The sequence below is a fragment of the Lagenorhynchus albirostris genome, chromosome 15 (genome assembly GCF_949774975.1).
Source record: "Lagenorhynchus albirostris chromosome 15, mLagAlb1.1, whole genome shotgun sequence".
In the NCBI taxonomy this organism is placed as follows: Eukaryota; Metazoa; Chordata; class Mammalia; order Artiodactyla; family Delphinidae; genus Lagenorhynchus; species Lagenorhynchus albirostris.
The window spans coordinates 70,458,483-70,480,272 of record NC_083109.1 but is presented as its reverse complement, the minus strand read 5'-3'; the positions used below and the strand labels follow the sequence as shown (position 1 = coordinate 70,480,272).

The 21,790-nt window shown below is 51.6% G+C and overlaps 1 protein-coding gene across 9 annotated transcripts in view; it reads right to left on the bottom strand.

Annotated features, from left to right (window-relative positions):
* Positions 1-2,317: 2,317 nt before the first annotated feature.
* IL4R (interleukin 4 receptor) overlaps positions 2,318-21,790 on the bottom strand; it is a 40,848-nt gene continuing 21,375 nt past the window's right edge. For 8 of the 9 annotated variants that reach the window (XM_060122311.1, XM_060122314.1, XM_060122316.1 and 5 more), the window contains 6 exons: positions 20,924-21,075; positions 15,779-15,935; positions 12,544-12,643; positions 10,650-10,728; positions 9,182-9,231; positions 2,318-7,696 (listed from right to left, as the gene is read on the bottom strand). In XM_060122311.1, the coding sequence (XP_059978294.1) occupies positions 6,160-7,696; positions 9,182-9,231; positions 10,650-10,728; positions 12,544-12,643; positions 15,779-15,935; positions 20,924-21,075 (2,075 nt within the window). In that variant the 3' untranslated portion in view covers positions 2,318-6,159. The remainder of the gene's footprint in view (positions 7,697-9,181; positions 9,232-10,649; positions 10,729-12,543; positions 12,644-15,778; positions 15,936-20,923; positions 21,076-21,790) is intronic. The other variant, XM_060122318.1, reaches the window with a different exon arrangement.

The window sequence follows — 21,790 nt, the reverse complement described above, 5'->3', positions numbered from 1 at the left end:
ATGGAAAAGTCTCGCACAGAGGTCTCCGGCTGCTGTGAGGATCCGGTGAGGTCATGCCTCCCTTGCAGCGGGGGCTCAGAAACTTCTTGCTGTTTGTGCTGTTGTTTTTTTAATCAATAACTTTCGTGGGAAAATAATGTCAGACAGGTTATTCAACAGGATGTTAACGGAGATACACCTTCAAAAACAAACATACATTTTGGGACCGCCCACGAAATGCCAGGTGCTGGGGAGGGGGTCAGGATTTCCGGTGTTTTTCACTTTCCTATTTATTAACCTAAAACGTTTAGGTTTTCCCTGAATCGGAGAAGGCTGGCACGTGCCGATTTAGTAATCAGAAAAAAGCGGTAAGTAGGGGTTTTGTTTTTAAAAAAAAAAAACTAAAGCGGAAACGACGCCCCCATCCTGCCATCCCCACCTTCTGGAAAAATCTTTGTAAAATTGAGGCGGGGGGTGTGCGGGGCTAGGGCGGGGGGACCCCGAATTCAATGCCTCTGGAGGTCTCCTGGGTTCTTCTGAGACCTTCCAGTCTCCGGCCGCGCCCAGGCCCCTTTGGTGCTGCTACCCTGGGGAACCCCTCCTGCTCTCCATACCTCTGGTCCAGACCGGCGAGGGGCGCTGGGAAACTCACGCGGCCAGCATCTCGCTCCGCCCACACCTGCCGCCTACTTCCTACTTGGTGGGGCGGTCCCCCGCTGGTCCCACCCGATCCATTAGACCCCGCCCCTCAGTAGCTCTGGGGCAAACGTTTGATGCAACCTGTCCCTCCTCTCTCCTTTCGTCTCTTGGGACCCTATCCTCTCTCCTCCACGCTGAGGCAATTGCTAAAGTTGTACCTTGGACTGTAATGATCTAGCCGTGTCCTCCTGTCCAATACCAATAATGTAATCACTAACCACTTGGGGCTATTTAAAATTTGGGGGGGCTGTTTAAATTTAAATGTTAATTCAATAAAATTAAAAAATCAGTTCCTCCGTCACACTAACCATATTTCAAGTGTGTAATAGCCACACATGGCTAGTGCCACTGTATTGGACAACGTGAAAGCTCTCCATCACAGCAAAAATTCCTGTGGGATAGCGTTATTCCGGACACTCATTTGTCTTGCTATAAACCCCTTCCTAATGTAACAGAGCGGGACCTTCTGGGGCCTTCTGGGGCCAGACCCCTCCCCCATATCCTCTGCTGTAGCTCCTCTATGAGGTATTGATATCTAGATAATAGCATCTGATGCACATTTCGTCAGTTGTTTTTACAGATGCTAAAACCACCCCTAAATGGAAGAAAGTTAACTGCTTGATACTGATGACCCCAGACCTACTGGCGCCTAACAATTGATACCTCACCATCAACCAATCAGAAAACTGTGCACAAGCTGATCACACACCCTGTGACGCCCCCGCCCACCCACCCCCTCCCCCCGCTCACCTGGCCTTTAAAAATGCTTTGCTGAAGCCCTTTGGGGAGTTCGGGGTTGAGTACAAGCCATCCACTCTCCTTGCACGGCCCTGCAATAAACCTTTCTCTGCTCTGGTTTGCTGGTCTCACTGTGTGTCCGGCACATGAACTTGCATTTGGTAACACTAAGATTGTTCCTTGAACCAATGTTCTCTCTCTTTTTTTCTGATTCCCTCCCTAAAATCTAAAATAAAACTTTGATCCACTTTCATAATTTGAGAAATTTATTTTAACAATTGCTGTCAGGGAGTAATTATATTTGAATGAAGGAGTGACTCGCCAGGCTTAGTCTGGGGAAGCCCTGACCTTGAAGGAGTAGGCAGAAGCCAGAGAGCATGGGGGAGGCGGGCATGAGCTGGGGATCTCCCATGTCAGGATCAACTAACGGCAGTGGGAGTCATCAGGGGCTTACCAGGGAGATTTGGAGTGTCTACTGAAAAAAAACAAAACAAAACAAAAAGCACACCGTAAAAGCTGAGAATTATGTTTTATTCAGGGACGTTACTATATAGCCTGGGATACAGCCTCTCAGCGCTCTGAGGAACTGTTCCGAAGAGGTAAGAGAGCAGCCTGGATCTATAGGAGTTTTTGCTGAAACAAAACATGTAGTAGAACGTCGAAAGCAGACATCTCAAGCAGACATCTCAAGTTAATGATTTTAGTGCTTTTCTGTGTTTGGGAAGATGCGAGAGTCCGGGCATCTTAGCTGTCTAGGGCGCATCCTGTTTTTCTCCCGAATTCCCTTCGGGGCTCACTGTCCTGGGGCAGCTGCAGTGGCTGAAGCCTTGATGGTGGGCACTATGTTTGTTTACCAGAATGCAGACACCATTCTTTGTTGACTGAACGGCAGGCAACATTCTGTTTGGTTGGTTTTGGTCCACGGGAGGAAGCCCAGAGCAGTCGCTGGGGCTGAGAATTCTAGATTTCTAAACTGGTTGTACCTTTTCACTCTTGTTACCTGTGCCCCCGCCAGGTTGGAGTAAACCCTGGAGATGATGAAGATGATGATAATGTAGACTATCCTCAGGACAACGCTCCAATGCAGATTTTATTATCCTTCTTATTTTACAAATGAAAAAAAATGAAGACACAGGCAGGACTAAGGAGACAGAGAGAGCAGAGATGGGGGCTGGGACTTCACACCCCGAAGACCCTTGGGTTCCCTGCCTAACTTGGAGACATGCCTGGGAGGTCAAGATCAGATTTTAAGGGGATTTTTAAAAGTCTTTTATCAAAGAAATTCCCAAGGAAGACCCTGGCGGCCAGCCACTCCCCTGTGCTAATCAACACATTTCTGGTGGGATTCACTTCACTCCTGAGTGAGAAGAGCAGCAAGGAGGATTTTAACCACCCCCGTCACTGTTGTCAGAAGGAACCTTAGTTCTCCACTTCTGCGAGGTGAGAGGGAGTCCTATTGGAGGAACATCTCCAGTGCCTCCACTTCCTCTCCTGGGCTCCTGCTTATAGATGGATTACGTTTGGGACTGGAGAGATTGAAGAGAGATGGGTGTCTATTGGACCATGTTTCTCAGTGGGTAGGGCTAATTTAAGCCAAAATATAAATTCCTCACTCCAGTCCCCCATCCTGCCTGACCTTATCTCTCACCACTGTCCCTGGCTCACTGCGCTGTAGCTGATCTTTCTTACTGGGAACACGCCAAACTCCTTGTGCCCCAGGGCCTTTGCACTTGCTCTATCCTCTGCCCGGAATGCTCTTCCTCCAGTCCATCCTGGTTCTTCTAGTCACTGAAGGCTCAGCTCACATGTCACCTCCTTAAAGACCTCTCCACTAACCCCCCCACCTCAGACTCCTATTTTTTCCTTTTGTCTTTTACATTTCTGTCTACCCCACTGAACTGTAGGATCCAAGAGGGAAGGGACTTTGTGTCACTCAGTTTCCTCACATCCAGCACAGTGGCTGGCCCATAGTAAGTTCTCAGTAAACATCAGTGGGATGTGTTTCCTGCTCTCTCCGCTTCCTCCTTCCCTGTGTTAAGATGGAGAAGGGGGTTGGGGAAGCCAGAACGGTGACCTCTCTCCAGCTTCCCTGAACCTGGGAGGGTGGGTTGAAATCCGGATAAGAGATGGGCGGTGTCTCTGCCTAGTTCTCCATTCTAGTTTCCCAAAGCCCAGCCCATATTCTGTAATATGAGCCTCAGCTGACAAGTTGGGTGTCTTCCTCCTAAGATCCTGGGGATAGAATAAGTCAGTCTCAATTCTGTTGGACTTGCAATCCAACCAGCTCTCCAGCGCTCACCCAAATATATTTTCTTGGTTTTTTTAGTTTTTATTTTTGGCCACCCCACGAGGCTTGCGGGATCCCGATACCGGGACCAGGTATCGAACCTGGGCCACGGCAGTGAAAGCACCGAGTCCTATCCACTGGCTGCTTAGTTTTAAAATTTGATTTTCTGAGATGACCCGCAGGCTAATCAGAGCTGACAATCGAGTCAGTGCCATGCTGTACATGAGATGGCACACCATGGTGGCTGGGAGCTCTGCAATCAGACCTGGATTCAAATCCTGGCTCCCGGACTTCCCAGCTGTGTGGCCCTAAGCTAAACCTCAACCTCTCTGGGCCTGCTCCCTTATCTGTAAAGTTGGGATAATAACCTGCTCGCTAGAGCTGTGACACAGTCAGTGTACGACAGCAAGCAAATTGCTTGGTCCTAACTAGTTATTTTTATTTTAAATTATTATATTTTATTACAAAGAACTCTTGAAGACAAAAGGTCCAGAGGGCTAGTTCAGGTTCTGCCACTCACTGTGTGACGTTGGCAAGTCCCTTTTCCTCTCTAGAGCAGTTTCCCTCATCTGCAAACCGTGGGTGTGGGGTGGTGACTCAGGCAGCTAAAGGGATAGATTTGGGCTCAGCACAAAGGAGGCAGTTCTCACAAACATTAGGCTGCATGTGAGGTAGTGAGGTCCCCGTCACCTCTGTAATGTATTACGTAAGATGCCAGAGCAGGAAGGAACCTCAAACAGCCGAGCCCTTCATTTTGCAAGCGTGGCAGTCAGGGCGGCTACCCAGACACAGAGTGATCGCAGACAAAGGAGCTTAAGATCCCCTGCCTGTCTGTCTGAGGCCCACTCCATACACCGACCGCCCAGATGTTAAGCAGGGATCACCTACAAAGAGGCTGAGCAACGGCTCAGCTATGGGTCTGCCACTAGCTGTGTGACCTTGGCAAAGGGGCAGCTGCCAATCACAGCCCTGTCCACATCTCCACGTGCCCAGAGCTGCTCCAACACCGCTCCTCCCCCACCCCCCCAGCTCTCAATCGGAGGAATTTTTGCTGGAGCAGCTGGAAGTGCTGGGGAGTTGCCCCTGGCAGCAGCCCTCCACCAATGACAGACGGGAGTTGGTGGACAAACAGCTAGCTCCCCACCTCTAGGCATGCACTGCGCCTGGCTTGCCCAAGCTCCCCCGCGGCGTGAAGCACCTGTTGCCCGCGCTGGCGCTCTGTGCGATAACACCTTTTATTGCCTCCTGCCCTTCCCTGACTCCTTTCCCCACTCTCCAAGCAGGGCTTCCTGGGATTGCCACCTATTTCAACAAACTGCAGTTGAATCCTGGTCTCAGGGAAACCCAAGAAGACCGGAAGTTACTTAACCTCTTGGGTTGGTCTCAGTACCTCTGGATGGGAGGATTCTACGAGTTAATAGAGATAAAGCACTCGCAACAGTGACTGGCAGTATGTTTGTTTAATAAATGGGGTGGGGAGGGTGGGGAAGGAGGTAAAGAACCTTTATTTATACAAAACTCCATCCCCTCCCATTCTACCCTCCTCAGCAAACATAAACACCAGGTGATGAAACAATTTTTGAGATGCACACAAACAATGCACATTACTCAACCTGAGGTCGGGGCCGAGGTGCAGGTGACGTGCCCGGTGTCGGCATCTTGGACGCCCAGCTCGCTGGATCAGGAGACCTGAGCCACTCCCTCTGAACCACCGATGCCAGCAACGGCACGCATGGGGGCACACACTGGCCCCAAGGTCACCAGGCATGCTTGTTCTGGGGATCCAGTGATTAACAGGAACCCCCAACCTTACAGCTGCATGGGAAACTGGCAGCACGCCGTCACTGCTCGGTAATCACAATTTTTCATGTCCTCGTTAACTCCACTTGACTAAGCGCCCCTCCGCAGCTCAGGCTCTGCTGCCAGTGTCAACCTCTGTTAAATGAACAGGCGTCTCTGGGCAAATGACCACCCTTTCTGGACCTCAGTTTCCCAAGGCCTCCCAAGTCATTCTCCCATTGGCTTGGTTAGCTTCTAGGCTCAGCATCCGATCCAGTGAGATGGTGGCAGCTAACCCCAGGCCTGGGCAAGACACGAGTAACAGAGCAACTCGGTGGACAAAACACACCTTGAGCGTGACGGCGATAGTCCACTGGGGCAGCTGTGGACCCGTGAAATGACCAACAGCTCATTCACAAGCCAAGGCGCCCGGGAACCTCCTGGTCTCTGCAGGTGCCTCCACTCCCATGGGACGTGGCGAGCCCGGGCCAACGTTGGGAGCCGGGGACGGCCGGTCTCCGTAGCCCCAGTGTTGGACAACTTCACCACTTCATAGCAGGGTTCCCTGAGTCTTTCGGAACCCTGCCAGCCGGGCTGCCTTCTGGAGGGAGGCATTTCGCAGTCATGGGTAAGGCCCAGTCCTCGCTTGTAGACTCCAGCAAGAAGTGGGCACGCACCTAGGAAGCGTCCGTGCACGTGGGCCCTGGGGAGAGCATGGCCACCACCGTGGAGGTCTGGCTTGAGCTCTGAGCATTGTTGGGGGCAGTTTGGAAGAACAGGGGGGACTTACCCTCCTCTGAGACACCCAAGGGTGCTAGGGAGGCCGCAGAGAGGCTGGCCTCCAATGGAGCCCCACCGAGCTGGGTGTCCAGGGCCCTCAGGGGGCTCACCGGGGGTGAGGACCCGTCCCCACGGCAGCAGTCACAGCAGGGGCTGGCCTCGATGTGGGCCTTGCCACGTTCCTCCTGGCCGTGGCATTGCTTCAGGTGGCCACACAGGTGGCAGGTGAGGGCTGAGTAGACAATGCCATTGCCCAGGTCATCCCCGGGGGGGTCTGTGGTTGGCTCCGGGGATAGCAGGGCCTTCTGGCTGTCTTGTTCCTTGACCACTGGCTCCAAACCAGGGCACTCTGGGGTGCTGCCTGGGAGGAGTGAGTCCTGAGGGCTGTGAGGGGGTTCCACGTCCAGTCCAAAGGTGAACAGGGGGACGGGGACTGGGGCAGGGGCTCTGGGGCAGCCAGCAGTGAGGCTCTGGAAGGGCTTGTAGCCCCCCTCCCCACTGCTGGGCTCAAGCCCAGATGTCCCCGGGCAGCTAGCGGTGCCAGTGAGCACGCTGGAGAAGGCCTTGTAGCCAGCCTCTCCGCAAGGGTCAAAGCCCTCCAGCCCGCTGTCCCGGGCGCCGCCCTGCTTCACCGCCTGCACAAACTCCCGGTAGCCACTGCTGGGGGCCGAGGCGGGGCCCGGGGCTGCCCTGCACTGGAGGACGCTCTGGCGCAGGATCTGCTCCCACGTTTCTGGCTCAGGCTGGGGGGCGGCGGGGATGCTGGGGTCCACTTCCCCCAGGTGTTCGGCCAGCTGTGGGTCTGAGTCAAGCTCTCCAGGGCCTGAGGACTGGCTCAGGAAGGTGCTGAAGTTGCGGTAAGTGGGGTTGTCTGCGATGACGCCGGGCATCTCTGGGAAAGCCAGCCTGGCTGGGCTCTGGGTTGGAGGACTTGACTCTGGGTTCAAAGGCTCCTTGTCCTCAGACGATGCCTCCTGGGGCCCCACACTTGGGGACGTGGCCCAGGGCCTCTGAACACTTGGATTTTCTAAAGGTGGAAGAAGGCAGGACTCCTCCAAGCCCTGTGGGCTAAAGCCCCCAACCTCGCCCCCGAGAAGGTCCAGGAACAGGCTCTCTGTCAGCCGGGCTGCGATGCCCTCCCTGCCCTCCTGGAAGCTGCCCCCGCTGCTGTCAGGTGATGGGCAGAAGCTCCCTTTATCTTCCTCCACTTCCTCTTCTTCATTCTCCACTTGGGCCTCAAACAGCTCCACGCACCGAACCAAGCTGATGCTCTCTGGCCAGAGGATTGTCTTGTTGACCTCCATGGGGTGCCATGCTACTTTTCCAGGACACTGGAAAGGCTCATTTCTAGCAGCCTTGGAGGAATCTTCATCCCTTTCCATGCCATGCTCCAGTAAACAGGGCAGAAGCTTGGCAAGACAAGTCTTCCAGTGTCTACAAGAGCAAAGTTCGATCAGGGTTCAGTTTCTCCACTTGAAAAATCTCCTATTCATCCTTCAAAGCCCAGCTCAAAATCACCCTGGACTGATGTTGAGTCAGGCTGGGACCCAGGACCCTTTGCTGTAGTGCTACGATGCTTGCAAGTGGACAAACCTCACCTCCAGCAACAAAATACAAAGAAACTATATGGGACTAAAAAAAACTGGCTGCAAGCGCAGTTGGGGCTTGTACAAAAGGTACAGAAAGGCCAAAAAACGCAACTGCCACTTCTGAAGAGCCAGGAGCAAAACCAGGGTACTGCGCATGCCGCCTGCACTTCACACCGCCAGAGGGGTGGGCAGGACACCTAAGCCACCCCTCCGGCCCAATCCCTGGACACACCCCTACCCTCACCCCACATCAGGAACCAGCTCGCCTGCCCCCCTCGGGGAGTGGGCAAGAGAACCTGCTACTTGTTCTCCAACACCCCCCAGCCCCTCACCCACCCCGCCCCGCCCCATTGCAGCAGGGGCCCCAGTAGAGCCTTGCCTGAATTTCTTGTCTGGCATCTAGTCAATTTCTCTTGACTAGGGAAGGCCGAGAACCCTGGTGGGTGTCAATGTCTGCCTGTTGCAAACACACTTCCAGACTTTATAATCAATAATCTATCAGTCCACCCTCACTACTAGATTGGGAACTCCTTGAAGGCAGGGCCTGTGTCTTACTTTGGGATTTCTGGAGCCTGGCATATAATACAAACTCAATCTATTGAATAAGGAGAAGTCTTTGTCAGGGATGATGGTATTTAAAATACCTATCAGGGGTAGGATAGGGAGGGTGGGAGGGAGACGCAAGAGGGAGCGGATATGGGGATATATGTATACATATAGCTGATTCACTTTGTTATACAGCAGAAACTGATACAACATTGTAAAGCAATTATATTCCAATAAAGACGTTAAAAAATAAATAAAAATAAAATACCTATCAACACCATAGCATAAGTAAGGGCCAATTAGAATGGCTGGGGAGTCCTAGGGCTGGGGCAGCATCCTGGAGTCCCCTGCTGTGCTAGGTATAAACCCTTCAGTTATTGGATTGTGGGTAGGTTCAAGGGGCCCTGAGAGAGGGGTTAAGGAGGCCAGGTGGCATATTCAAGGGTCCAGGATAGTGGTATCTGCCCACCAGTATGCCACTATGTCAACAGTTTAACAAGTGGTACAGCTGCCCTGCTTGTTATCCCCATCAGGCTTGCTCAGGACAGACTGGGCATCCCAAGGGGGTTCAGTATGTACCTGACCCCCAGTGAAACTCAGGGGACTCAGCCAGCAGCTGACCTACCCAGACCACCCCTCCCCCTGCTATCCCTTGAAGTCTAGTGTCACAGGACAAGTGCTGAACAACAAGGAAGATAAGGCAGACTCTCAAGATGGGGCCCACCACCCCAATTCCATCCCCTTCCAAATCCACATAGGCGATGACCCAAGTTCATATACATACGGGCACTTGGCTGGTTCCTGGCCTTGGGACCGCTTCCCCCACAGTGACACCTAAAACATAGAGACAGCCAGTGACACAGAGCCGAGAGGCCTGCCGGCCCAGCCTATCGTCCAGCAATGCTCAGCACGTGTTTGCCGTGAGAAGACTTTGAGTCTTGACATCACACAGGTCTGAGGTCTGATCAGGTCACTCCCCCTCTCTGAGCCTCAGTTTTCTGAGAATTAAGGAGGCTGCACTATTAAGTTGCTGTGGCTGATGGCAAAAACGGCCACAGTCTCTGAAGCTCCTCCTATCCCTGAACCTGGCATGGCTGTGTGACTTGCTTTGACCAATAGCATGTGGTGGAAGTGATACTGTGCTAACTGGGTCAGCCTGCTGAAGGATGACAGACACATACATGGCTTAGTAACCTCCATGGCCCCAGATGTGTCAGCCACCTGCCAGACCTGCGAGTGAGACCACTGGTACAGGCCCAGCCAAACCCAGGATCCTTCCACCCCCACTGCTGAGCAGAGCCCAACTACAGACTTGCAGAAGCAAGAGCTACATAAGTGGCTACTGTTTTAACTTTCTAAATTTTGGGATGATTTGTTACACAGCAAAATCTAACTGATACATAAACGACACTATGTGCAGGACGCTGTGATATACACTTCATGTGGATTGTCTTGGTGAATTCCAACACCAGCCCTGTTATAACCACTGCTATAACCCACACAAGAAAACTGAGGCTCAGAGAAGTTAAGCAACTTGTTAAGTCTAACCTGCAGGTAAGTGGCAGAGCCAGGGTTCAAAGCCAGTACCATTGGACTCCAGAGCCTGCTACAGGGTCCCTGGAGAATTGAGGACACTCAGACCTTCTGTTCTAGACGGGACCTGTATCCCCGCCTCCCCCTGTCCTAGAGAACCCTGATGGCACTAAGGCAAACCCCACCTGGCCATCGCATTGGGGAAGCTGACCCCACCCGTAGCTCAGGGGTGGTCACCTGGTTGGTCTCAAGTATTCCCACTCCTTACAACTGAGTGGTTTAGGAAAGAGGCTGTGATGTAATTCAAGCCAATGAGAATGGAGAGATTTGCTAGTGTTTTGGGGGGCAGTTTCCTGTTCCTAAGAGGAATATACAGAAAGCCTGTCCCCTTCTCCCTCTCCTTTTGGCCTCCTGCTCTGGTACAGGTACCTTGCCAAGAGATGACATGCCGATGACCTCAGGGATCATCTCCTCCCAAGGGAGGGAAAAAACCAACCCCAGAGGAACCCCTGTCTCCCACCCAGGCTGAAAGAACAGTCATGGAAGCCAAAGGGAAGGGAGTGAAAGCCTCTAGCTGCTGACTCAACCTACCCTGAAACCTTCCTGACTTCCCATGTGCAACCCCAAAAGCCAAGAAATATCCTGAACATCCCAGACATCTTGAGTCATATTTCCCTGTACACGTAGTGCACAGCATCCTTACCAACCCCCTCTCCTACCTGAGAATCCTGGATGACAACAGCCACGAGGGGGCTGTGGGCTGGGTTGGGAATTTGGTCCCACCATTCTTTCTTAATCCTGAAAAAGAAAAGGACAAGATGTTGGTCCCTGTATCACTAACAGGTTGACGTTCCTCCCATAAAAATTATCATAGTCACCAAGACTTATCAGGGGTCAGAGATCATGTCGATAGGTTTTTTGGCTGTCTCACCCTCACTCCGTGAAACAGGTTCTACTGCTAACCCCACTCTACCGATGAGAAGACTGAGGCCCAGGGAGGTGAAGTGACAGCTGGTGGGCAGAAGAGCCGGGTTTGGGCTCCAGCATCCTGCTACCCAGAGTGGAGTTCCTAATGTGGCCGCCTCTGCTCCAGAGGGAACAAGTTCCAGGGAATCAGGAGACACTCAAGCTGCAGAGAGAGAATTCTGGGTTTCCCCTTCAACAACCTTTACTCTGGAGCAGCTGAGGATAAGGTGCTGGGGAGAGGCCTGGGATGGCCTGAGAGGCTGAGGTATTCCTTCTCCCTTCCTGGGTCAGCCTGGAGCCACGGAGCGTCAGTGCTGGGAGGGAAGGTCCTCAGACACCCCCTGGATTAGCCTCCACCCACTCCACTCAGTTAACACACATTTATTGAGTACCTACTATGTACCACTCACTGTGCCAGGCCTCGGGGACACACAGTGAACAAGACAGGCAAAAACCCCGCAGAAATGATTATGTGACATCATTCATTCCTGGCGATAAGTGCCAGGAATAAAAATAAAGAAGATAGGGACTAGAGAGGAATAGTGTGATCCAGGAAGGCCTCCCTGAGGAGGTGACTTCTGAGAGGCAACTGTAGGTGGAGGAGGAGTTGGTCTCGGTGATGCCTGGTAAAAGGGCTTTCCAGGCAGAGAGCACAGCGAGTGCAAAGGCTCCAAGGGAAGATCTTGCTTGGGGCGTTCAAAGAACAGCAAGGTTGGAGCACTGGAACACAGTGCGTAGGGGTAGGGAAGACACACGATGGGGAAACTGAGGCTCAAAGAAGGAGAAAGACCAGCCCAGGGGGGCTCAGAGGCATCAGCAACAGACGTGGAGAGGGGACCTTGCATTCCCTGCACACCTACTGTGTGCCCGGCAGAGTACAGACACTTGCTCACATCAATCCTCAACCATCGCCATCCTTAAGTGGTCAACTGGGGCCCGCTCGTCCCATTTCAGAGGTGGGAGGACTGAGGCTCTGAGACTCCATGATTCCAAGGGCTCAAGCTCACTGGAAACAAGGCTCCTTCTGTCCCCCTACACCGAGTGATCGGGGAGTCCCTTAGGACTCTTGGGACTGATGAAATAGGAACCCAAGGCTGAACAGAGGTTCAGAAACTTGGTCACACAGCTACGAAGCACCGAGGCTAGGATCTGAACCCAGGTCTGACTCTGCAGGACAATCATCGAGAATTCCTCTGTCTATTGCCACGTGCCTTCAAGGGTCTGGGCCATACCCTGGGCACAATCCATCTCACTTCTGCCAAAGGAAGGCCCTGCCCCCAGCTCCTGCCCTGGCCAGCTCCTTTCCCCTAGTCAGGTCTCAGCTCAAACACCTCGTCAGAGCGGCCCGCACTGGCCTCCCCATCCAAAACAGGCCCTGGAGCATTTCACCCCCTCGCCCTGGCATATCTCCTTCAGCGCAAGGATCACTATGGAAAACAGCCATGGTTACTTGGTGGCCTGGCATCTTGTGCCTCCCCAAGGACACAGGGTCCCTGTCGGTCTCAGTGCCTCGCACATAGTAGCTGCTCAATAAATATCTACCGTTGAATGAAAGGGCTGCAAGCTGACAGATCAGAGGGGAAATTCCCACCCACTCCACACCACAGGGGGCTGGCTTGGCAGCCTCCTGCACAGCTCAGGACTCACTTGATGATGCTGACATAGCAGGACAGGCAGACAGCCAGGATGACGACGCAGGAGATGCTGACGCCCAGCGGGAGGCGCTGCTCCAAGGTCGCCTCGTAGTCTGGAAGTGGAGGGAAGCCATGAGCTTGCGTCGCGCTGCGTCCAGCCTGGTCTCCATTTCCCAGAGCAGGAGACCGAGGCCTCGTGAAAGCATCCTCCAAGACTCTGCGTGAGCTGGCCGCTGCATCCCCTCCTACTCCCCTCTCTTGCACATGGAGCCCTCGCCACATCGGCCTCCTTGCTGTCCCCTGTTCCTCCAAATCTCGGGGCCACCTCAGGATCTTGAACGTGCTGCTTTCTCTTTTTTGAAATAAGTGAGGTCAAGGGCAGAGACTCTGGAGCTGGACGGGCCCAGTTCGAAGCCTGACTCTGTCATATACTAGCTGGCGACCCAGGACAAGCCCGTCACTCACTCTGTACCTTGGTTTCCTCTCTGTACAACGGGGTTAATAACTACTTAACTCATAGGGCTGTTCTGAGGATTGTACGATTTAATATACACTTGATGCCGTGCCCGCACGTCCATTCACACAGCTGGCCCCGTCTCCTTGCTCACTGTCAGGTCCCAAAAGTTCTCCCTCACACCCTCTCTACTGTTGCCTCCTCCCATCCCTTTCCCCTGCTTTATTTCCTTCTCAGAATTACTGTCCTCGGGATCTAGATCTCATTTATATTTTTGTTTACTTGTTTATTTTCTGTCTCCCCCTCTAGAATGTCAGTTCCACAAGAACAGGGATTTTTGCCTATTTTGTTCACCACTAGGCCAGCACGTAGTAGGAGCTCAGGAAATATCTGTGGAAATAATGAGTGTCCAGCACATGGTATCTGTCCCATACAAGTTATTTCCCTTCCCTTCTCCAGGTTAAAGGAAGAATCAAATCAATTTGACAAAACTTTCCTAAGCACTTACTGTGTGCTTGGCACCATGCTGGGCAATGGAGATATAGACACAGAGCAGATACTACCCATAGAGCTCACAGCCCGGAGTGGGAGACAGGTGGTCAAGAGGCATCCATGGAACAGGATAGGCGATGCTGAGAGGGGCGTGTGGTGGGTTGGGTTGAGGTACCTGCCAATCATCACTGTGCCCAGCACTTTGAAGAATCCTTCCTTCTCCCCATTGTACGGATGATGCCCGAGGCAGCCTCCACCACGCAACAGCTATCTCCCCTTCTTCTTTGCTAGGCTGCAATGTGCCCACCCTGAGGTTTGGGCCAATCATGGGCCAAAACTAGTCCCCTTTTCAGACATTTCAGTTCCCAGCCTCCCTTGCAGTTGGGAGAGGCCACGTGACAGTCCTGAACAATGAAAGGCAAGGGAAAGGCCACCAGGACTGGAAATGTTTTTGTTTCATGATAAAAGATGCACGGGATACACTCCTTGTGGCAGACTTCCACTTCCTTTGGGTCTTGGGCATGAGGGTGTGTGCAGCAGACAACTTGGGGCCATGAGGTGACAAGGGTAAGGATAAAATGCTACCATGCTAGGGATGGCAGAGGGAAAGAAAAGACTCTGGGGTGATGTAACTGAGCGGCTGTATGAACCAGGAAGGTCCACTGGCAAGACTTCATTTTAGGGGAATTCCCTGGCAGCAGTCCAGTGATTAGGACTCTGCACTTCCACTGCAGGGGGCATGGGTTCGATCCCTGGTGGGGGAATTAAGATCCCACATGCTGCGCGGCAAAAAAAAAATAAAGACTTCATTTTATGTAAGATAATTCAATACTCTTTTGCAAAAGTGTGATAAAGTCACAAAGAGTTGTTTGGAGGATGCAGCTACCAGGTGAGGGACTACATTTCCCAGAATCCCTTACAGCTATGTGTGGCCATGTGACCAGCTCCACCAATAGAGCTTGAGAGGAAGGGATGTGTGTCACTTCTGGGCTAAGACTTTTAAGAAGCAGGTGTGGTCTCCCCGCTCTCATTCCCTTTCTGCTGGCTAGATGCAGATGATGGCAGGTCCACAGAGCAGGGATTCTTAACTTGGGGTCCACAGACCTCCAACATGGTTGCCGTTAGGATTTAGGGGTCTGGGAACTTGGATGGGAAAGAAATGATATCTTTGTTTTCACTAACTTCTGAAACCTGGCATTTCCTCCCATTAGGAATAGAGGGAGCAAACCACAGTAATAGCAGCATTAGTTACTTAGCCCCCATCAGAAGTCACAGCTATTCTCAAATCACCTGACAGCTGCAGTAGCAGGAAATACCATTTATGTTCATCTACTTTGAAATTACAGTATTTATGACAACTACCACTAGATCCTGTTTTTAATGTGTTATTAAAGAAGCATGTATTCCTAGATAACAAGTATATTTTAAAATCTTTTTATAATCGCATTTCAATAAAATTAGGTTTCCCTTGAAGGCCTATGTATTTTATTTTATACGTTGAAAAATATTATACTGGCTTGTGGTTGCCAAGGGGGGAAGGTGGGGAGGAGGGATGAATTGGGAGGTTGGGACTGGCATATGCACACTACTATATATAAAATAGATAATCAACAAGGACCTACTGTACAGCACAGGGAACTCTACTCAATACTCTGTAATAACCTACATGGGAAAAGAATCTGAAAAAGAATAGATATATGAATATGTATGACTACATCACTCTGCTGGACACCTGAAACTAACACAACGTTGTGAATCAACTATACTCTAAAATAAAATTAAAAATTAAAAAAAATAAAAATATTATTCTGAGATGAGGTCCACAGGCTTCACCAGACTGCCAAAGGGGTCCATGATACAGAAAGGCTGAGAATCTCTGTCCTAGAGAATGACGGAGCCACAGGGAGGAAAACCACCTACCAATCAGCAAAGTTCGTGTTGAATTGTTATGTGAGCAAGAAACATATTTCTACAGTGTTAAGCCACAGAACTCGTAGGTTTGTTACCGTAACCTACCCTACCCTGACCAGTACACCACATCAGTTGGTAATTCCGTCACTGCAATTAGAGCATCCTGTGATATGGAAACCAGATGTTTGGCTTGGGGAAGTCTCTGGCCACAGAATGAAAGTGGGGAACAGAGATGCTAACTGCTGGGAATTCCCTGGTGGCCTCGTGGTTAGGATTCCGGGCTTTCATTGCCGTGGCCCAGGTTCAATCCCTGGTTCCGTGTTCAGGGAACTGAGATCCCGCAAGCCACGTGGCGTGGCCGACTGCTCAGGACTCCCATCAGGATACTCACAGTTCAGCCACTTGGCACTGGGGCTCCACTCACTCCAGGTGCTGTTGTAGCTCTGAGCCCAGGCCTTCACCTGGGCGCTGTAGGAAGCTCCAGACTTCAGGGTGCTGGCTGCAAAGCGGAGGGTGGGCCCCTTGTAGGTCACGTTATAAATTCTGAACTGGTAGAGGAAAGGGAGCCATTAGTGCACCGAGTCTGGGGGAGGGGAGTGCCCGCTCCCACCCGGGCTGCTGTCCTTAGCTGACCCCACAAGGTTTAAGAGCCACCAGCCTAGGTATTTGGTTATTCCTCCAATTTCAGGCCCTTGTTTGTCACTTCCACAACTGTGACCAGAATCGAGCAGGATGGGTCAGGGAATCAGCCCTTATCCTGACCCTCACTCCCACCCTGATCAGCCATTTTGACGTGACCGGGGCAAGTCGATGAACCTTTCTGAGTTTTAGTTTCCTCATCTGTACAATGAAGGTAAGAGTTCCTACTGCCACTTTCTGGCTGTGTGACCTTAGATAAGTAACATAATTTCTCTGGACCTTGATGTCTTCTTCTGCAACATGGCGATAATAAAAGTGCCTACCTCCCAGGGTTTCTGTGAGGATTAAGGGGGTTAACACAGGTAAGCACTTCGGACAGGGCCAGGCATGCGGGGAGCAGGAGAGTGATCTTTCTGAGGCACAGACGGGGTCACTGTGTCCCTCTCTCTCCTTCAAGGGCTCTCTAGAGGCTCCGAAGTCAAGCCCAAACACAATGGCCCATCATCTCAGTCCCGCCCAACCTAGCCCCAACTGGGAAGGAAGGTTCAAGATCTGTTCTTAAGTGAAAAAGGTAACATGAAGATTAGTATGTGTTGTCTGTTGCCTTTCATGTTCAAAACATAGAGGGAGAAGGCATAGTGATGGTGGCAGACAGACTCATATGGCCCCATGACCCCACCTTGTATCACGCCCTTGTGTAATCCCCTCTCCTTGCCTAAAGGGGCAGGGGGACCTAAGACTTGTTCCTAACCAACAGAATATGGTGAAGGTGATGGATACATAGGGACTACGTGGATGTGATTCCATTATGCAAGGCTGTAACTCCAACTTGCTAGGAGACTCTCTCCCCCTTGCTGGCTTTGAAAAGGCCACAAGGGAAGGAACTGCGGGCGGCCTCCCAACAAAGGTCAGCAAGAACCCGACGCTCTCAGTTCAAAGCCCACAAGAAACTGGATGCTGCCAACATCACAGGAGCTTGGAAGCAATCCCCTGGCCAACCCCTGTGTGTGCGGCCTTGTGAGACCCTAAGCAGAGGACCCAGCTGAGCCGTGCCCAGACTCCAGACCCCCAGAAACTCTGGGGCAATAAATATGTGCTGTTTAAAGCAGTTCTGTTTGCAGTAATATTATCATGTAATAATAAAAACTTCACGGTGATGAAGGAACACACACACATTTGCTCGTACAGGCATAAACTCTCTCTAGAAGGACACACATGCCTCCACACCCTCTGCCTGCTCTAGCCTGGCCTTCCCCTCCTGGCAAGAGACGGGGAGCAGTGGTCAACCTCTGGGAGAGGTACTGGAGATTGGGGTTAGGAGAGAAACATAGTTCCTTTCTAAGTCCTTCGGTAGCCTTTGAATTTTTTACTTCATGTGAATATTACTTTTATTTTTAAGACTTTAAAAAAATAAAAAATGAAGTAAAGTTTGGGTTCAGGATGGATTCTGACAGCACGACAGTGGCCTGAATCCTCTGCCTGGGCTTCTCCCCCTGTGGAGGGTCCAACCCTTCGCAGCGCCCCCTCCAATCCCCCACAGCCCCTTCCCAGCTCCTGGCAACACTACTCCTGCTGGCAGGTTGGAAGCACCTGGGGGCAACGGTCTGGTGTAAAGGGAGCCGAGGGGAGGTGCGCACAGCAAGGAAGCAAAGTCCTAACAGCTTGCTGGAGAAACTGGAGGGCAGCTGCAACTTTCCAGGGAAGCTGGGGACAGGGTGGAAGTGACAGGAGGAGACCAGGGCAGGGACAGAAGGACACTCTTACTGCCGGTGTTCCTTTCTTTCTAAATCGCAGTAAACAGGAAGCAGCAGCTGGATCTCGTTCACTGAAGGAATCACACACCTTAGAGAGGAGTAGGGAATTGGGAAATGGTTTACTAAGAAACAAAAAAGAAATTGAGCTTCCGAGGAACTACTTGTGGTTGGTGTGTTTTTTAACAAAAAAGGCCAGGTGTTCGGGAGACCATTCTGAGAGAAAGATCCGGAAGAAGAGAACAGCACAGGTCCCTCAGTCCAAATCCTGGCTTCAAATCCCAGCTTGGCCATTTCCAGCTGTGGGACACTGGGCGAGTCATTCCACCTCTCCAAACCTCAGTGTCCTGGTCACTAAAATGGATAGACAAACACCTTCCCACCTGCAGGGCTTTCCCAGTCATTAGTGATAATACACATTGAGCCTGGCACAGAGTAAGCACCCGCAACATTATCATGAACGTGGCATTCATGGCCCTCAGTAAGCTTGTGGCCTCATTTTCTGCCTTTTCACTGTACACACTCCCACAGACCCATAATCCTCAGAGATGCCATGAATTTTCATGCCTCCAAGCCTTGGCTCATGTAGTTCCCTCTGCCTGGCCTACCATTCCCTAGCTAGAGAACTCCTATACATCCTTCACTGCCCAAGCCAAAACTCTAACTCCATTATAGAACCTCATCCAGAAATCATCCAGGACAATGAGCATCTCCATTTCCCAAATTCCACAGCGAGTTTCTAATATTTTTAGAATTGATGCCACCAGTCTGAGCCACAGGTGGTGTCTGCAATACTGTAGCAAACACAGCTGGGCACCCACCCAGCATCTACACAATTGGGGTCAGGTACCAAAAGCTCAGGGCAGGTAAGCCTCTGTCTCCAGTTCCAGGGTTAATTATCATTGGTCTAAACCAATCACGGCTATTTCATTCCCTAGCCTGTGACTGGTTAGAGAGGAGCATGTGACTATCTCTGGCCAATGACTAATGAGGGGAATTCTTCAGGCCCGGTTCTGTCCCTGGAAAGGGAGAGACGGCGGAAGGGTGTCTCAGTAGATTCTGCCCCACCAGCAAGAGAAGCTGGACCTGGAATTCTGAGGCCTGAGGCAGCCCCGAGCACCTACATGACCATTAAGCCATAGCCCAGGCACAATTCTGTCCGCTGGCTGGAGTCTGGTGCTGGGGCCTGAACCCAGCTGTGTTTCAGCCAGCCCAGTCTCTGTTTCCTCTTCCGCAGAACCTCCTTTGGGGAGCCACCCCTCCTTCATTTTCAGCCCATCTGGTTTGGGTGAGGCTGACCTGACCTGCTCCAGAGGTGGGCATGTGACTCAGCCCTGGCCAGTGAGAACACTGCACCAGCACCCCGTCTCCTGCCCACAGCCTGCGACAGGTTCAGAGAGTGGCATGTGATCCCAGGCAGATAACTGATCATTGGCCCCAGGACTTTTACTGGGACTATCTGGAGAGAAGAACTTTTCCCACTGCGGTTTTAAGATGCAGGCCTGGAGCTGCTAGTAGACGTATTGGCAGCTACATGAGGGAAGAGCCTGCCTAAAAGTGAAGCCAACATAGAATAAAGCAGGACCAAAGGATGGAGATTCCTGGAACCTGGATCCAGCCATGATAAGCAAATAACTGATATTCCTTTGGGCCCTATAGGTTGTACCCTTCTCTCCCCTCCAGGCTATGCCCTGAACGAAGCCTGCACAGGCCCAGGAACGGGAAGGGGATTTACTGACAAAACTGACCCTGTGTCTTTCCTCAGCGTCTGTGCCAACCACCTCTTCTCGACTGCTCTGAGAGCCTGGCTGCCCCACTCCTGCTTCTACCCCACATCCTGGCCCAGTGCCAAGGAGGAAAACCACACTTGAGAGATGTAATCAATACCTGCCACCCGCCCCCGGTTTGGCCAGGAAGAGAAGAAGCAGGGATGGAAGCTGATGTGACAGCTCAAGATGTCAGGGGCCTGCTCCCCGGCAGCCGAAGCCAGGCCAGCCTGGGTCCCGGGACACGAGGGCGTGGCTCCCAGCAGACCCTCAACAGTTACAGGCCAGGGCGCGGGAGGGAGAGTCAGATGGGATTTCCAAGGCCTGTGGCACTCAGGAGAAAAGGAGGATGACGTTTATGACAGGGGAGCCTGTCTGTGTCATATATTGCCTGCTCTCCACAGCCCTATGGGATGGGTACTCTTGTTATCGCCACGTTACAGATGGGGAAACTGAGGCACAAGGAGGTTCAGCAAAAACCTCAAGATCATGCAGCAGGTGGCAGGGCAGGTACTGGAACCCAGCTCTGTAGGACTCTGAGGCCCCTGGTATTCACATGGCATCCCTGCAATGGGAATATCTGAGGGGAAAACATGGGTGGTTGCAAATGGCCTCCACCCCCAGTTGCACCTAAAATAGTCAGGCCAAGCCACCCACTGTGTAGCCCCTGTGATTCTTTACTTCATCGTTTCCTACAAATCAGCTCTCCCTATTTTAAAAATGTCAATACATTCGTTTTTTTAAAAAGGAACATCATAAAATAAAATAACAGAATAGAATAAGATAAAATAAAATGGAACCTCACTGCCACTGCTACGACTGGAAAGCAAGTATGAAATGCCGTGAGCATCTAATAAAGGAAACGCAATCAAAACCACGTAATGGCGTGAAATTTCGGCTGAACTTGTTTTCTGGGGGAAGGCTCTGAGCCTGCAGCCTCTTCTCTCTGTTAAAGAGAAGGATTAGTAAACCGATCAGCTCAGCTGAGATGCCTCCCTTGACAGTCAGGGTCGGGCAGGAGCGCGGGCGTGGAGTGACCGTCTCACCCTGGGATTCGCTCATTTAAGTGTGTTTGGAGGTATCACCTAAAATCCCAAGTGTCCCACCCCCTGGGAAACAAATGTGGTCCAGAGTCCTTCTTTATAGATGAGGAACAGTGCCCAGAAATAAACTCCTCTGTCTGCACGCTGGGAATCAGGGGCCTGGAGCGGTGGAGGGCCTGGTCCTGGCATAGAGCCAGAGGAGAAGCTGGGGGTCCAGATCCCCAGGGTTTGCTGTCCAATCGCGGGTCACTTTCCCCATCTCCCACCCCAGAGCCTGAGTCTCGACCCGTCTGAGTCTCAAGAGGTCACAGAGAGACCCCACAGGGCGCCCACTCACATCCGTGGGGTCGTTCTCATTTGAGATGTTGATCAGGTAGGTGAGCTCGGAGTATAGGTGATTCTCAGGAGGGTACGGGTTGTTCCACGTCAGCAGCCACGTGCGGGAAATGTTGGCATGAACAGTGAGGTTTCTGGGCGCCAGGGGTTTCACTGCGGAGAAGTGGTGCCTGGTGAGGGGCTGGGCTGGGCGTCAGGAGGAGGCCCGGCCCGGCCTGCAGACCATCTAGATTTTCAGTCAACACCACCTCCGCAATACGTTGATGGGATACCACACAGATTTCGTCGTGGTGGAGAATTAAAATCCTGATACCGATTCTCACGTCGCTAAAATCCACTTTAGTGGTTGTTAACTACATTTCCACAGTGAGTGCAAAAATGCATAAGCAAAGTAACCCAAACTTTGGCCTTTCTACCTTTATCCTTCACTCTATTGGCCATCTCCGTGCTCTGTATTATTATCTACCAAGTATTTTTCTTTATTTTGATTCATGTGTTTTAAAACTTAGTCTCTTTTAAAGCAATCACATCCATGAGATCACAGGTATATTATGAGCATTAAAATCAACACACACATGAAAACTCTTTCAATTCATGGATTCGTTCCTGGGTCAATTTAAATCACCCCCCCCCCCCCCCCCCCGGGTATGAGTAAGCCCTTCCGGAATTGCTGATGGAGCGGTGACTACTGTGAGCTCTGTGAGAATACTGCCTCTGCTGCTGAGGAGCTGTGTGACCTGAGGGCAGGTTACTTGCCTTCTCTGAACTATGTACGGTGTTTTTCAATTGCAAAATAGGGATAATAACTGTCTTTTGGAAACTGAGGCTCAGAGAGGTAACATGACTTGCCCAAGATCATACAGCAATA